Consider the following 15,944-nt stretch of genomic DNA (forward strand, 5'->3'; position numbering starts at 1 on the left):
GAGAACCAGAATAGTTTTTGCTTGAACATGGAGTGTTATATCCTTTTAATTTTCTATTAATTTTGCTTTATATATTATAAGAGAAAAATTTAAAAGATGATGATCGGAGAATTACCTTTGTTACTAAATCCTAAAGATCAGACGAAACTAGCAAGTATATGTTAGTTAATACAAATCTTTTGTACATCTGTGTTTTCTTCTTTATTTCAAAAAAGCTGTCCTGTTTGCCTGGAAGGATTTCACAGGTACAACCCTAGTTAAGGATAAAATACTGACATTTTTCACTGCAATTTAGTCGATTTCTGTTTGTGAAGGCTGAGTCTATCGTATATTCTATGAGTTATTGCAGTAAAGTATTTTCTCCATCAAATGGGACTTGTGGTATTTACGTTAATAGTGGTTTTACTTTTGTTCATGAAGCATTTGAGATAAAAACATTTCTAAATTCATCCTTCAATATCTCATAGTATTTGAATTTTGCTCTTTGGGGTACAATTGTGCATGTCATCATTCAGGTTTTTTTAAATCTAGTGGAATATAATCATCTGAAACTTGAGGCTTTGTGATAATATATAGTGAAGTCCTTTTATATTATAGAAATATCTTGGTGATTAGAGCTTTTAAATCACTATATTATATATATATACACAAATATATGCATACATACATGTATAGATATAAAGAAGGATAATAGAGAAAATATATATTAATTAGAACAGACAGTATTATTGTAATATTACTTATTAACAAGTAGTGTGGCACCTATTCTATTTGTCTGGACTGGGAATCTGAGGCTAGAGAAAGGTTCTAATTTTTTAACAGGTGAGTTTTTGCAGCTTTATCTATTAGCTATCATTCCATCCCTTTGTGAAGGTATCATAAAAAGCAACTGACAAATCCCATCTAATTAATGGATCAGAATTCTGTGGACTTATTTCTAGTTTGGAGGGAAACTGACCAACATCTGATTTTTGATAAATATAAAATTCTGAATTCCTCATTAAGGTATAGTTTGTCTTGCATCAAATGTTTAACTGGTGGTTTCCTACAGAACTGGAGTTTAAGTATTTGTATTGGTGATCTAAAGCATTATTTATTTAACTTCTCCCTGCCCCCCAGTGAATAAATGACTTTGTTATCTTAGTAACTGTATTAAAAATAGCAATGGAGAATTCAGGACATCTTTTCACATCACCTTCAGTGCGCACAGCCTCCTTTGTTAACCCAAGTGTACCAGGTGAATATTATGGTTATGCCATGATAGGAAAAAAGTTTAGAAAGCTGAAGAAAGGATAATGTGTTTGGTTTTTTAATGGAACTTTTTGAAGCTAAACACTATTTTTTAAGATTCAAACTTTGATTTGGGATATAAACCTAACACTGTATACAATTCATTTAATCCATTCACTTGCTTCTTCAAAATTACCTTCTAAAGCACTGTCACCTTTGCTTAAATTTTGTATATCCATTATAGAGATTTCAGCTTCCCTTATTTTCTTCTACATGATGAATTATTTGGAGAAACATCCAGAAGTCATTCTAAATGTCATTTCTTCACATAAATCATCCAGTTGGTCTTTCCTCATTAACATCCTTCAAACAAAATATCTTCATACATGATAGCTAAAGGTAAGTGACAATACAGTTTTTACTGACATGATTTAATCTCAGGTCATGCAGTTTCAAAAGAATCTCATCTTTATTGTTAATAAAGTATAGTCCATTCTGTTACAGTAAGACAGACTTACAATTACTTTCTGTCTGAATAGGATCATGTGTAGTAGCATAACTACATCTTTTTTCAGAACTGATTACAACTTTAGATACGTGCCAAGTTCCAATGTAATTATTAGTTTAACCTTCTCTGAAACAACATTATAAGGATTCAGAATTATGAGTCCTTGTTCTACAACACATATTTCCTCTTGAATCTCACTCCCACCTGTGTTGATGAGCAGCAGACTTGATTTTTGTTATCTTAATAGAAATCAAGGTGATTCACCTATAGAGGAGGTCCTCTGATGTTTCATCAGTCATATCAAATTCCACTTTAACTTCTGATCCTTGTAATAGACAGTTCTTAACTTTGCTGATCTCTGCTCAGAGATCTTACATGGGGGTAATCATCTACTTATCATCCAAATATGAATATTTAAGAGGGAAAGGGAGCACCAAAAATAATTAAAATTATGATTTTTGAAATATGTGTTTACTGGCCGACAAAGAAGTTTGCCAAATTAATAAGCTTATAAAATCATTCTATTCAAAAACTGTTTTCCAAAACTGCAATTCTAGTAATACAGTAAGCGTAAGCCTAGACTGTCTCAGGGAAATTGTAATATAGCTAACCCTATTAATATATTACACAATAAATGTAACATTAAATCAGGATCAAAAAGTATGATCTAAAAAGGAATTAAGCTATAGGGCCTAGGCCTAGACTGCTTTATTACTTTAATCCTTGAAGCTTTATGGTTTCCAGTTTAGCCAGTGATACAGCTATACAGACAGACTGACTTAGGTTTAGATAGTATTTTCGTATGTTATAAATATGAAATCATAGAATTATATAATTTAAGGACTCAAATAAATCCCAGAGATCCTATTATCTCTCACTTTATATATGAAGAAACAGAATCTATACCTATGGAATAGTCTTAAGATACTAGTCTTGAAATTTTGGTAACTTAACCTGTTTTCACTGTTCTACAGAAAAGCTTTTTTTAAATGATTGAAGATTGTTCAAAGTCCATGATAATATTCCAAGTAAAAATGGTATTAACTTGGTTGATGATGTGCCATAAAGTCCTGCTTAAAATACCACATTTTGCTGACTTTATTATTTCAAAACAAGAGTAATACCTTTTATTTTTATAGCACCTTACAATTTTCAAGCACTTCACATGCATTGTCTCATTTTATCCACTCAATATTTTTGTAAGATAATCAGGTACTTTTTTATGAGAGAAGTGAAGCTCAGAACGGTTAAGAGAATTGCCCAAGGTGACATTACTATTAAGTGTTAGAACTCAGAACTTTTTTTTTACTAATAGGAAACAAGTGATTTCTGGGGAGTGGAGGCGGGAGGAGGGTGGGAGGGGTGAAAGGGAAGTTCCTTAACACAATGCTTTTCAAAAATAATATTGTCCCACCCAAGAGTTATGAACCATCTTTCATTGAATCACCAAAATTAAATCTAACTCAAGTAAATGTCTGTCCTAATCCATTCAGCATCTGGGAATTTGAATCAGAAAATCTTTCACTCCTAAGAAACAAATTGTGATAAACATAAAACTGTTTAATCATGCTTTTATCAAGTAACCTAAATATGAACCAGTTTTCTAACCAAAGTAATGGAAATAAATTACCCTAGAATTTAATTTTCTTTAAAAACATTGTGCAAGTCAGCGTTCTGGGAAATATAAGAAGAAACACAACACGAGAAGAAAGAACTTATAAAGTATCCCAGAAAAACTTTAAGCCCTGCCATAGCAAAAGATACTTATAGGCTATGTCATCTCCTCTTTATATATTGGGAATATGGTACATTTCCACTGCTTATGAAAGCATAAAGTTCACCAAAAATAAATGTCATTTTTCTTCTTTCTTCCTTTCTCTTCTTCTTGCTAATTGCCCAATGTAGGCATGTATCAGTCTTAGTACAGGCCCTCCTTGTAGAATAAGAACTTCAATGCCTTTTGATATTTTTTAAAATATGTTTTAGATGATAGCTAAGAGACCTATGTAAAAATAAGATTCATCACAGTTCTTCAAAGATACATCATGTCCAACAAAACAGCTACACTTCAGAAAAAAATGTAAAATACAGCATTGTGTATTCATTATGCAATTCATAGTAAAGTCTCTTAATTTGGAAGTATAAAAGCTTGTCTCAAATGTGATATGAGGTGTATAATTTACCGTTATCCAATCTGTGGCATTTTAGCTAACAAGGTGGTATTTGCTTTGGTAATAACTACAGTCAAGGGTATTTAATCTGGTTGCTGCAGGCTTGTTAGGAAAAATGTAAGAATACAGTAAGAAATTTGGTAAATTCATACAACTTCAGTTGTTAATAAGTGGATAAGTCTTATTAGGTTCATTAAGTTCATTTGCATTAAAACTGTATGTATGAAAAAGTTTCAGTGTTTGTAGCCTCTAATAAAATTCTCTGGTTTTATTACTATAATAATTCATTCAAATAAAACTTTTGAATATTGATGTTTTCATGTTTAGAGATAAACATGTATTTAAACAATTAGCAAAATATCATTTTAAATACTTAGATTCATTAATTTATGACTACATACTTTCACTTAGAATCACATACTATTTGATTCTAGAAATTGGAACATCGTTCTAAAAATAAGAAACAAGGAAATAAGGACAAACAAAAATAGGGACTATATAGTTATTTAAAATTTTAACAATTTGCACCAGCACACATAAACAGGTTTAGGATATATAAGAAACTACTCAAAACACAAGTGAAATATACCATATTTCACAATAAAGGTAAGTATATTTTTCTGAATTTCTCTTTTGGCACTCATCATTTTCATAATCTAGCTGTCAAGAAACAGATTCCTAATCTTGAAACACTAACTGATATATTTTAGTTCAAGGTTCTTATTTGGACTTTTCATCTTTAGATCTTTAAATCTCATTATACTACTTCCTCTTCCCCACAATACTTAAAACAATGCCCTCAGTATATACACATTGACTGACTGTGGTGTTGGTACTAAAGGTGATGCTAAGGCTTTGGCATTAACACAAGATTGAGTCCCAGGCTCTCATGTTTTACAAGTTGTATAACCCTAGCCAAGTTGCCTAATTTCTCTGTACCTCAGTTTCTCATTACCCCATTTATTCCTAGTGTTCCATTATTGGAACACCAAGCATGTAGGAGTTATTTTATATCCTGCTGCTCAAGGTCATCGCCAAGGTCTGATTGCAAAAATTCAAAAAATTGCAACCTCAGGCATAAATGGGTTAAATACAGGAAGAGTACCTCAAGGGGCTGACAGGAAAAATAAATGAGAGACCACAAATAAGGAATACAGAACTGTTGGTTCTCTCCCCTCAACTTCACTTATTACTGAACAGAAAATTTGGCAAAATTATGGCCATGTGATTCCCCCCTTTTAATAACCCACTGAGACTTACTGAACAGGTAAGCATATTTGGCTGACAGTTATATTCCAAAAGCAAGCTGTTATTTTCACAAAGGTATAGATGGAAAAAGACAAAGTTTTAGAGTCACAAAACCTTGACTGTCATAATTTTTTTTCCTACACTTAGTGGTGATGATACACTTAGTAGTAAGCATTAAAGACTGAAATGCTAATGTCTAGTGTGAGTTGCTATACTTTTACTGTCATGGGTTTTGTTTTGTTTTGTTTTTTGCAGACTTAAACATTTCTTGTAATTTTCAATGTTAGCTTTTTACGCTTTGAGGCGATGTGGTTAGATCATACAAGTTTATAACTGTAACTTTATGCATTATTCCCTTTAGATTAAATTTCACTTTTTTAGTAATGGTTTGCCCCCAGTATAGATTGTATAATATTAATATTGCTATACTTGCTTTCTTTTGGATGATATATGCCTAGTGTTTCTTCATATGTCTTATTTTCTTCTATGTTTAAGTATATCCCTTTTAACTACATATATAGCCAGCTTTTTAAATTTAATTTTGAGCCATTTGTCTTTTAAGAAGACTCATATGAAGTTTTATTTTATTACAATTACTGACCTGTTTGTATTTATTTCTGCCATTTTATTGTGGGTTTTCTATTTACAATATTTTCCCTTTTTCTTTGCCTCTTTTTTTCCTTCCTGTCTTCTATTGGATTGCTCCTTCCTGGCTTCTGTTGGATTGTTTTCTTTCACCTCTCTTCATCTGGCTTGAAAGAAATACATTCTAATTGTATTCTTTTGTGATTAACCTACAATGTATACCATGTTTACTAACTTTATATTTTTAATATCTATAGCTTTTTAACCAATAGAAGCTTCTAGATTGGTTTCAAAGGAAGCCAGACTACTGAAGCTGTTTTATTTAATGTGGTCCAAAAAATATTTTAATCAGGAAAAAATGTGTAATTGGTCATACTTTTGTGGAATGTATTAAGAGAATAGTATGATGATACAAACCTATAGCAATCATTATCTAGTTTTTGAAGCTTCATCATCACATTAAATCCCATAAACAATTGATTCTCAACTAATGAGGGGTACACGCACAAGGTATGGCCTTAATAGTAGTAGTACAGCGGTGTTAGTACCATTTCTCCCACATCATACTCTAAGAAAGGTGGCATCCTCCATTTCCATAGTTATTCCTGGTGTGTCTCTTCAACTTACCCAGTGAGTCAGGCCCTCTGCAGATGCTTCATCCAGAAATGACTCAAGGGCAAGGCTCATCTCTCCTTGGAGCTATAATTTTCTTCCTGCAGATGGCACACTTGGTTTCCTGAAACATCTTGACATCTCACACCATCCTGTTCTTAAGTGAAGAGCGATGGACTTTAAAATCCATGGTGAGTAAACTGTGCCATTAGCTAAGGGGGTGAAATTCAGTTCAAGGCCAAGGACGAAACATATGTACTATGCCTTGCTTACCTTGGTGAACATCCAGGTATGGCTGAACCTCCCAACTGGTACTCATCAGAAGAGGCATGGTAGAGGATATATTATTTCTAGTTGTTGGGGCAATAGGAATATCTTCTTGGTGTGTAGATCCTCCCAGTTCCCTTCCCTCATCATGAAAAGTAAGTAGAAACTAGTATGATACAATCCTAAACAAAGTATTTAAATAGGGCCAACTGTTTCCTGCTAGGTAGTTCCTTTAATTCAGAGGATCTATTCTGGGTTACCCAAAACTACCTACTAAAAAGAAGAAGCTAATTTCACCTCTAAATTAGTTAGTCCCTTCCCCTCTGCTCAAAGTAGTTATTGGTGGCATAGGAAGGAAGCCTAACCTGGGCTTCTTCTATCCTCCAGAAAGAATAAGATAGTCTTCTTAAAAGGTTAAAGTTCCTATTAACCTTAATTAACTTGATTGTTACTGTTATTAACCTCCAAATTTGGTGTGTTGCTCTTGATAAGAGTTAACCAATCCTCTCCAAACTTCCTGCAAGAGGAAGGGACAGGGTGAATTTTGTAGTGCTGAAATTACATGTATTATCTTAGTTTTACAAGAGACTCAAAGGCTTTCTTCTAGAATCTGTGCTCTTGGTTACCCCTGTGTCCTAGCTCCTCCCGAGCTCTCTGAACTAGTAAACCATTGCTGCAAAAATAGACAAATGGCTGTCAATATGTCTACACCCTTTTAGGTCCATTGATACTCACTTTCTGGCAAAAGACAAGGCAAGGACCCACCAGCACCCCAGGCCTCACTAATATAAAGAGTTGTTCTATTATCCGGTAGAACTATGGATCATAGGGTATTGCCTCTAGGAGGCAATTACAGATTATCATATGTTAGCTTTATGGACCAATAAGATACTCAGCCAGAAGGCGTAGCCTCCCCATAACTCCAGGTTACACTAATGCTAGCCAATATCACCACTACATACTTGGTAGAGGTGGGGCAGTCAGAGATCAAGAAAACCATCCCTACCATAATGCCCCAAAGAAGAACCTGTCGAATGCTTGGGACTATCACTTGGTACTACTTCATGATGATGTCATCCTCATTGAGGGCTCACAACCTGACCAACTACTGGTTTCACTTCAGTTTTGAAACTTCCCAGAGCTAAAGAGCTAAGTCCCAGTCACAGGTACAGCCTTGTAGAGTGGGGAGTAGGGGAAAGGGGGAAGACCTGTGTCCCAGTGCCCATGTTCCAGCCTAGGCCTGTCTTAAGTACTCGGGCATCAACTTCATATTCAATTTACAAAGTCCACAGATTGAGAGAAATAATGAGGTCTACATGCAGAATAAACTGAGGTTTCAATAAAATCAGAGATTATGTCTATTTCTTGCTCCTTCCCGTAGCCACAGGTCTTCTGACTTCTGAGTTGTCTTATCTATGAGTTCACTTGTGAAACACCCCTCATATATGCAATGGTGCCACTTAAAATATGCATTGCCCACTTCTCACATGACTTCACAGAGAGGATTATAGTCTACTGAGTGAGTTGACATCTTTTTATTACTCTCCTAATGTAACACCACAAATACCTGATCTAGGCAGTGCTCTATGACCTCCTGCAATACTGCTTCCAGGAATATACCAAAATGAATATTTAAGAACTTCAAGAGTAGTATTTAGAAGACAGTTACTTTCTGGCAAAGGGATCCAGAAAAAAAGTATAATGTATTAACCAGATAAAGTATTAACAGTGCTGGGGAAGAGGATTCTACAAGTGTATTATCTTCTACCAGAAGTGGTTAGGATGCCTCCTCTTGGAAGTACATACCCTCCAGTTTTCACCTATTCTCCATTTGCTATTCTTAAACTAGTGGATCAACTCAGACACATCACTGAGTACCCAAAGAATATTTGCTATATCTATTGTGCCTCCTACAGAGAATCCAACTGGTTCATCTTCAATATCACCACAGAAGTCAGATCCAACTTACCACACATTCCTCCATTAAAAATATCCTGTCTTTGTAATAATTACACCTTGTCCTATCTGGTTCCCCTATGTTCTTGTGCCCTCCAGTACCACTAATATCCATAGCCAGCTAAAGGCCTGTACAACTGACAGACTGCACTAAAAGAACTGCATTGACACCCTCCAGCAAGCAAAGGTCCATTGCATTGACCAGCACTAGGCTATAAGACAGATCATTCAAGTGGAAGACACTGTCTCCATCCATGGTAGGAACTGTAACACTGCTATAAGGACACTTCCATGGCAGAAGTTATCATCTCATTGGTTTGCAAATATGTTTTTCTTCATCCATATAAATAATCTTTTACCACTCTCTGCTCTATCCCTCTGTAGGAGATATTATACTTCATACTATGCCCCAGTAGTCTGTGCTAATAGCCCCAGCAGTTCACTTGAATATGTCATGTGGAAAGCTCAGACTTATGAACAGGGAGGGTCTGAAGGAACATTTGTGGAAACAGTCCTTCCACCTTTAGAAAGACTTCAAGAATTCTCTTCTAAGCAATATTCCAGCAACCAAAAATTCCACATTTTGCTGATTAATAAACAGAAACTAGAACTGAATGATGGTACCTAAAATAAATCTAGGGGAACTACCAGTGCAACAGTTTAATTCACTGTGAGCCCTCTGTACTTGCCCATACTTAGACTGTATATTCCAAGGCAAGTTCTCATTTTGAACTTTGGCCCAGTTGTCCAATCACCTGTGAGACATAACTCTGGCTTACTATGCTGTAGTTACTGTATAAATTGCTAACATCTTCTCTGTGATGTTCTCTTTCTTTTTTTTTTTTTTATAAAGATGGGGTTTCACCATGTTGGTCAGACTGGTCTTGAACGCCCGACCTCAGGTAATCCACCTGCCTTGGCCTCCAAAGTGCTTGGATTACAGGCGTGAGCCACTACACCCAGCCTTTCTCTGTGATGTTCTCTTATGGAGCCTTGGAGAGATCCCTAAATCCAGTATGAGATTCCTGGAGCATTGGTCAGTTCCTCCTTTCACCATCACCTTCAACAAATGCAACAGAACAGATCTGAATAAGGTACTTACAAACTTTTAAACTTTAATAACTTAAGTTAAAAGAGCAAAAGAAATAATCAGTTAAAATTACTTGATATTAAGTATATTAACATTTATAATAACTATTACACAAATTCTATATTGTATTATAGATCCTGATTGACCAAAAAAAATCATGAGGTAAATTATGTACATGGATAACAAAATTAAGAATATAAGAAATATAAAGAAAATATTGCCCTTTTGAACTATTTACAAGTTTTTTAATTATACACGTAACCTAATGTTATTAAAGTTTAAAATTTTTAACATATGAAGTGCCTCAAGAGAGTTTTATAATTTATCATATAAACAACCTGACACATTTACTTATTCACTTATTAAACATTTAACAGAATAAATGTCATTTTCAGTAGTCTGAAAAAGAACGAAGATTCTGGGGGTGTTTTGCTTTACATTAAAACAGTAGTGGTTGCAGAGCTATCCCTCATTTTAAGAAAAGCAATAAAAATGTAAAGATCTGCAAAATTAAAAAGCAGAAAACTAACTTATTCTAAATACTCTGAAACTGCAATCTTTAGTAATTAATGTGTGAGACTAGAGCCATCTACCGGTTGAAGTGCGATGTTACAAAACCCAACCGCTGGACAATTAACAAAGCAGGGAGCCCTAGTTTCAAGAACTTAAATGGGGATGCACAAGGGCAAAAATCATCTGGTCTAGGACACTGGTTCAAAGGTTTAATAAAATACTCTCTTTTTACTCAGGAAACCCAATATGTGTAACAAAATAGGGTACCCCTGTAAAAGCCCCTGTAAGGGGCCTCCAACCCTAACCCTCAAAAAGGAGTCACTGCACTAATTAGCCTGAGAAGCAAAGGCCAGGCCAGTGAAAAGCCACAAGAGGTAGTTTGGGCAAATAACTTTGGTTTGGAAGGAGGCACAAAGAAGGAACAGCATTATCAACACTGTCTCTTACCCATCTTTCCCCTCAAGACATCTTAGACACACAGTGCACAAAGGACAATGGTCAACAGTCACAGAGAAATGAAGAACAGGAGTAGGCACCTGAAAGGCTACAAACCTCTTTTCACAGGGACAGTTTATGTGCTCATTTGATTCCACACTAGAAAACACTAGTATAACTTTCCTGAAAATGAAAAACCAAAAAAATAACGTTTTGACCACAAACCGATGAGAACTGATTTTCTAGGTCCTGTGGGCTTTCACCACCCAAGTCCTGGACTGGTCTAGTTTTGGAAACAAAACCCCAGTTTCAGGTCCCAGCCTCCTTCCTTCAAAGGGGCATGGATGTCCATAGAATCGAGGCAAGAAATAGAGCTCTCCAAGACTCCTCTCTGAGGCAGAGACCCCCAGCCTGGACAGCAGCTTGTCAGCTAGGCTTGGGGTGACAGGCTGCAGCAAGGTCCCAAAGACTCGCAAACATTCCAAGGCCACATGAAGCACAGTACCCAGCCAGGGAGCATCTACTGGGCTCTCCCAGTTCAGCTTCCATGGTGCATGCCTTTGGACAAAACCATTAGTTTGCCGGACACAGCTGGAAACGGCCTCTAGAGCCTTATATATCTGAAAGTTATCATAGTGGTCTGCTACCTGCTTTGGCAAAGTGGCCACTGCGCTTACCAGAGCATAATCCTCTGCCTGAGCACGAACTGATGGCCCCACCAACCCTGGCTCACTGGGGAAGCAGTTAGTGCAGAAGGCCGGGTAGGTCTCAGAAGGATTTATTCTTTTGGCAGCGCATCGGTTCAAGAGGCCTCCCAAGGCATCTGCAAGCTCGGAGTTCAGCAACTTAACCACCTTTTCATCATAGTAGTCACAGTCCCAGTTGGGGACGCCCTGCCGAAGGAGAAAGTAGCGGAAGCCATCCACAGTATAGCGGTTAAGGCAAGTCCTAGGATCCACCACGTTGCCCAAGCTTTTGGACATCTTTTGGCCACAGACTGTCCAGTGGGAATGGACATAGATGCGCTGTGGTGGGCTCATGCCAGCCCCTAAGAGGAAGGCAGGCCAATAGATGGCATGGAATTTGAGGATGTCCTTACCTATGATATGAGAGGTGGCCGGCCACCAAGATTTGAACTCAGCATTTGGGTAGCCAATTACAGTGAGGTAGTTGACCAGGGCATCCAGCCATACATAGATGGTCTGCGAGTCATCCCCGGGCACCGGAATGCCCCAGTGCAAGTGGCTACTTCTGCGAGACACGGATAGGTCAGGCAGCTCCTCGTCCAACCACTGTAGAACTACGTGATGAAATGGTTCGGGGGTGATCGCCTGAGGGTTGCCCCGCAGCCACCGCTGGAGTGGCTCCCGAAACTGGGAAAGCCTGAAAATGTAGTTTTCTTCCTTGGTCCAGGAGACTGGATGCCCACTCTCGAGAGACACAGGAAACGAATCCCCCGATGGGCCCGACTGCCAGGTGACCTTGGCTTCAGGCAGGAAGCACTCGTCGGAGGCGCAATACCAACCTTCATAGAGGCCCTTGTAGAGCAGACCCCGGGACTTAAGCGCCCCCCAGAATTGCTGCACAGCCACCCGGTGCCGGGCCTCCGTGGTGCGGATAAAATCAGTGCAGGAAATACCGGCCTCCTGGAAAAGCTGCTGGAACTGCTCAGAGACTCGGTCGCATAGCTCGGTCGGGGCCAGGCCCGCAGTAGCTGCTGCCTGCTGAATCTTCAGCCCATGCTCGTCGGTACCAGTGGAGAATCGCGTAGCAGCCGTGCTGGGACTTCGGAGGCGACGGTGACGGCAAAGGGCGTCCGCCAAGAGTGCCGAGTACAGGTGCCCGATGTGAGGTGCCGCGTTCACGTAGAAAATGGGTGTAGTGAAGTAGGCGCGCGCATCACTAGCATCATCGCGGGCACTGAGAGAGCCCGAACCGTAGTAGCGTGGGCCGAAGTCTTCCAGGAGAGAGAGCCTACTAGCCCCCGTGCGTCCTAGCAGCCGGAGGACAGATGTTCGCAGCATGGTGCAGACCGGCCCGAAGCGGAGACTGCGGCGTTCTGACAGCACGTGTGACAGGCGCATGCGCAGCAGGGTCGCGCCGCGGCTTCCGGCCGGAAAGCCAATGAAACGCAGCTCCGAGCGCCGGCCCTCACCGCTCCGCCCGCGCCTGCGCCCTCCGTGGGCCAAAAGCCGCGGCGCCCTGAGGGCGGCGGCTGACCAGAAAGATACCTTCTAGCTGCCGGATTTAGGAGAGGTTATGAAAGAAGACGAACCTCTTTGCCTTTTTATAGAATACTGTGTTACCTGCTTGGATTGGAATTTTTTTTTTTTTTTTGAGACGGATTCTCGCTCTGTCTCCAGGCTCGATTGCAGTGGCGTGATCTCGGCTCACTGCAATCTCCGCCTCTCGATTCAAGCGATTCCCCTGCCTCAGCCTACCGAGTAGCTGGGACTACAAGCGCGCACCACCACGCCCGGCTAATTTTTTGTACTTTCGTAGAGACGGGGTTTCACTTGGTCAGGATGGTCTCGATCTTCTGACCTCGTAATCCGCCCTCCTCAGCCTCCCAAAGTGCTGGGATTACAGGCGTGCCCGACTTGGATTGCAATTTTATATTTATGATCTGTTTCCCCCTCTAGGCTGAGCTGCTTGTAGGCAGGAGTTTTATATTCAGGCGTTTGTCTAAACCCCGTCCGCTGGCATACTGCAGGACAGAGTATGGCTCTGCACATGCCCCAGTCGATACCTAAAATGTCATCTAAATTTTATCTCAGAGCCTAAATCAATCTGGAAGGGAAGGAGAGAGAAAAGAAGCAAAATCATTACCTACAGTACTTGAGAGAAGGATAAGAACTGAGAAAGTAAGACAAGTCTTTTCTCTAACACTTTTTGTTGAATTAACAAAAGTAGATTTGTGATCTGCCAAGTTCTTGCCAAAGTTTGAGATACAGGAAAGTGGAGTGCAATATGCTGTCACTGAGCACATAAAGAATAATTTTCAAATGTATTTCTAAAAAATAGTTAATTTTGTTAATGGTCTTGAAGTTCTAAAAGTGTTTTTCAAGTTTGGTTTTAGTAATGGAACCCTAGAATATTTTTTAGGGGAGGAAACCTCAGGAGCCCAGAATTGAATTATTGTTAATCCGTGGTACATAACACACTCTCATCTTTGACCTTTTTTTTTTTTTTTTTTTTTTTTTCATTTAAGTGGCATATACATTTAATAATAAAATAGAATGGAGCAGCAATGAACCTATAACCCAACCTAAGAACTAGAAATCGTTTCAGAGTGTGGTCCTCAGAGCAGCAGAACTAACAGCACCTGGAACTTCCCTTGGTGGGCCCCACCCCCACCTACTGAATCAGAAAACTCTGAGGGTGGGGCCCAGTAATTCAGATTTTAAGGTGATTCTGATGCACATTAAAGTTTGGGAAATACTGAACTAGAAAATTACCAGTGATTTAGATCTGTGTGCTCCTTTTCTTCTCATACCGTCCTCTTCATTTTCCTGAGGTAGGACAATTCAGGTCATTGTCCTGAATTTTGTTCTTGCACATTTGTGTTATCACATACATAGTATGTCTAAGTAACATATTGTCTAATTTTGCTTATATTTAAATATTCTAAAAAGAATATAATACTACATATAGTCTTCAACTTGCCTTTTTATTCAGCATTTTGTTGCTATATTAATCCATGTTGTTGCATGTAACTGCATTCATATGTTCTTAATACATGTGGTTGCATATAATTCATTCATTTTGACTGCTGTATGAATGAATACATAAGGTAACTTGGATCTGATTTCCTTAGTGATATGATGAAAGGTGGACCAGTGTAATTCTGTATAAGAGATACAAAGAGTAACTTCGGATACTAAGTTGATGTGCTCTATTTTATCCAGCAGTTTAAGAATGACCTATAGCCATCTGGTCTTCAACACAGTTGACAAAAACAAGCAATGGCAAAAGATTCCCTATTCAATAAATGGTACTGGGAACTAGCTAGCTATATACAGAAGATTAAACTGGACCCCTTTCTTATACCATATACAAAAATTAACTCAAAATGGATTAAAGACTAAAATGTAAAACCTAAAACTAAAAACCTTGGAAAGTAACCTAGGAAATACTATTCTGGGCATAGAATCTGGCAAAAATTTCATCATGAGAATGCCAAAAGCAATTGCAACAAAAACAAAAGTTGACAAATGGGACCTAATTAAAGAGTTTCTGCACAGCAAAATAAACTATCAACAAAGAAAGCAGATAACCTACAGAATGGGAGAAAATATTTTAAAACTATGAATTTAACAGAGGTCTAATATCCAGAATCTATAAGGAATTTAAACAAATCAATAAGCAAAAAACAACCTCATTAAAAAGGCAAAGGACATAAACAGACACTTCTCAAAAGGAGATATACATGTGGCCAACAAGCATATAAAAAAAATGCTCAACATCACTCATCATTACAGAAATGCAAATCAAAACCACATTAAGATACCATCTCACACCAGACAGAATGAATATTATTAAAAAGTCAAAAAACAACAGATGCTGGAAAGGTTGCAGAGAAAAGGAACACATATATACTGCTGGAGGGAATGTAAATTAGTTCAGCCATTATAGAAAGCAGTTTGGTGATTTCCCAAAGAACATAAAGCAATCCCGTTATTGAGTATATATCCAAAGGAATATAAATCATTCTACTATAAAGACACAGCACTCCTATGTTTATTGCAGCACTGTTCACAATATCAAAGATGTGGAATTTTCCCTAAATGCCCATCAACAGTAGACTGGATCAAGAAAATGTGTTACATATACACCATGGAATACTACACAACCATAAAAAAGAACAAGATCATGTCCTTTACAGCAGTATGGATGGAGCCGTACACCATTATCCTAAGTAAACCAACACAGGAACAGAAAACCAAATATCACATGTTCTCACAAGTTGAAGCAAAACATTGAGTAAATATGGACACAAAGGAAACAGCAGACACTGGAACCTACTTGTGGGTGGAGGAAGAGAGAGGAGAGTAAGGATTGAAAAACCACCTGTCGCATACCATGCTTTTTACCTGGGTGGAGAAATAATGTGTACACCAAACTGCCATGACACACAATTTACCTATATAACAAACAGATGCATGTACCCCTGAACCTAATGCAAATTAAAAAAAAAAAATGGCAAGTGAAAGATAGGTAAAACTTAAAACTGGAAGCTATATACAGCATGCTCCAGAACTGGGAGATAAATTGAGGTTAGGTGTCTGAGAAACCAGGTTATCCAGTGATTCTTACTATCTCTTTTCCT

General features: G+C 38.2%; 1 protein-coding gene across 5 annotated transcripts; it reads right to left on the reverse strand.

Moving 5' to 3' along the window:
• Positions 1 to 936: 936 nt before the first annotated feature.
• On the reverse strand, positions 937 to 12,676 carry MARS2 (methionyl-tRNA synthetase 2, mitochondrial). 5 transcript variants are annotated; one of them, XR_010341434.1, is made up of 3 exons: positions 10,733 to 12,669; positions 6,370 to 9,637; positions 937 to 1,623 (listed from the first exon to the last, which is right to left on the reverse strand). XR_010341434.1 is itself a non-coding variant. In XM_012454076.2 (1 exon), exon 1 carries the CDS (start codon positions 12,637 to 12,639, stop codon positions 10,858 to 10,860), a length of 1,782 nt encoding a protein of 593 aa, XP_012309499.2. In that variant the 5' UTR covers positions 12,640 to 12,676; the 3' UTR covers positions 9,668 to 10,857. The 5 variants fall into 5 exon arrangements, 1 of the variants encoding a protein (XP_012309499.2); XR_010341436.1 differs by lacking the exon at positions 937 to 1,623 and having other exon boundaries at positions 3,081 to 6,506; positions 6,628 to 9,637; XR_010341435.1 differs by lacking the exon at positions 937 to 1,623 and having other exon boundaries at positions 3,081 to 6,511; positions 6,628 to 9,637.
• Positions 12,677 to 15,944: the final 3,268 nt, after the last annotated feature.

Source organism: Aotus nancymaae, unplaced genomic scaffold (genome assembly GCF_030222135.1).
Source record: "Aotus nancymaae isolate 86718 unplaced genomic scaffold, 86718_ANA_hifiasm-v0.15.2.pri h1tg000008l, whole genome shotgun sequence".
Classification (NCBI taxonomy): Eukaryota; Metazoa; Chordata; class Mammalia; order Primates; family Aotidae; genus Aotus; species Aotus nancymaae.

What these genes read in the sequence shown, in the direction of transcription:
- MARS2 (XM_012454076.2), bottom strand. Translation starts at nt 12,639, where the DNA reads ATGCTGCGAACATCTGTCCTCCGGCTGCTAGGACGCACGGGGGCTAGT.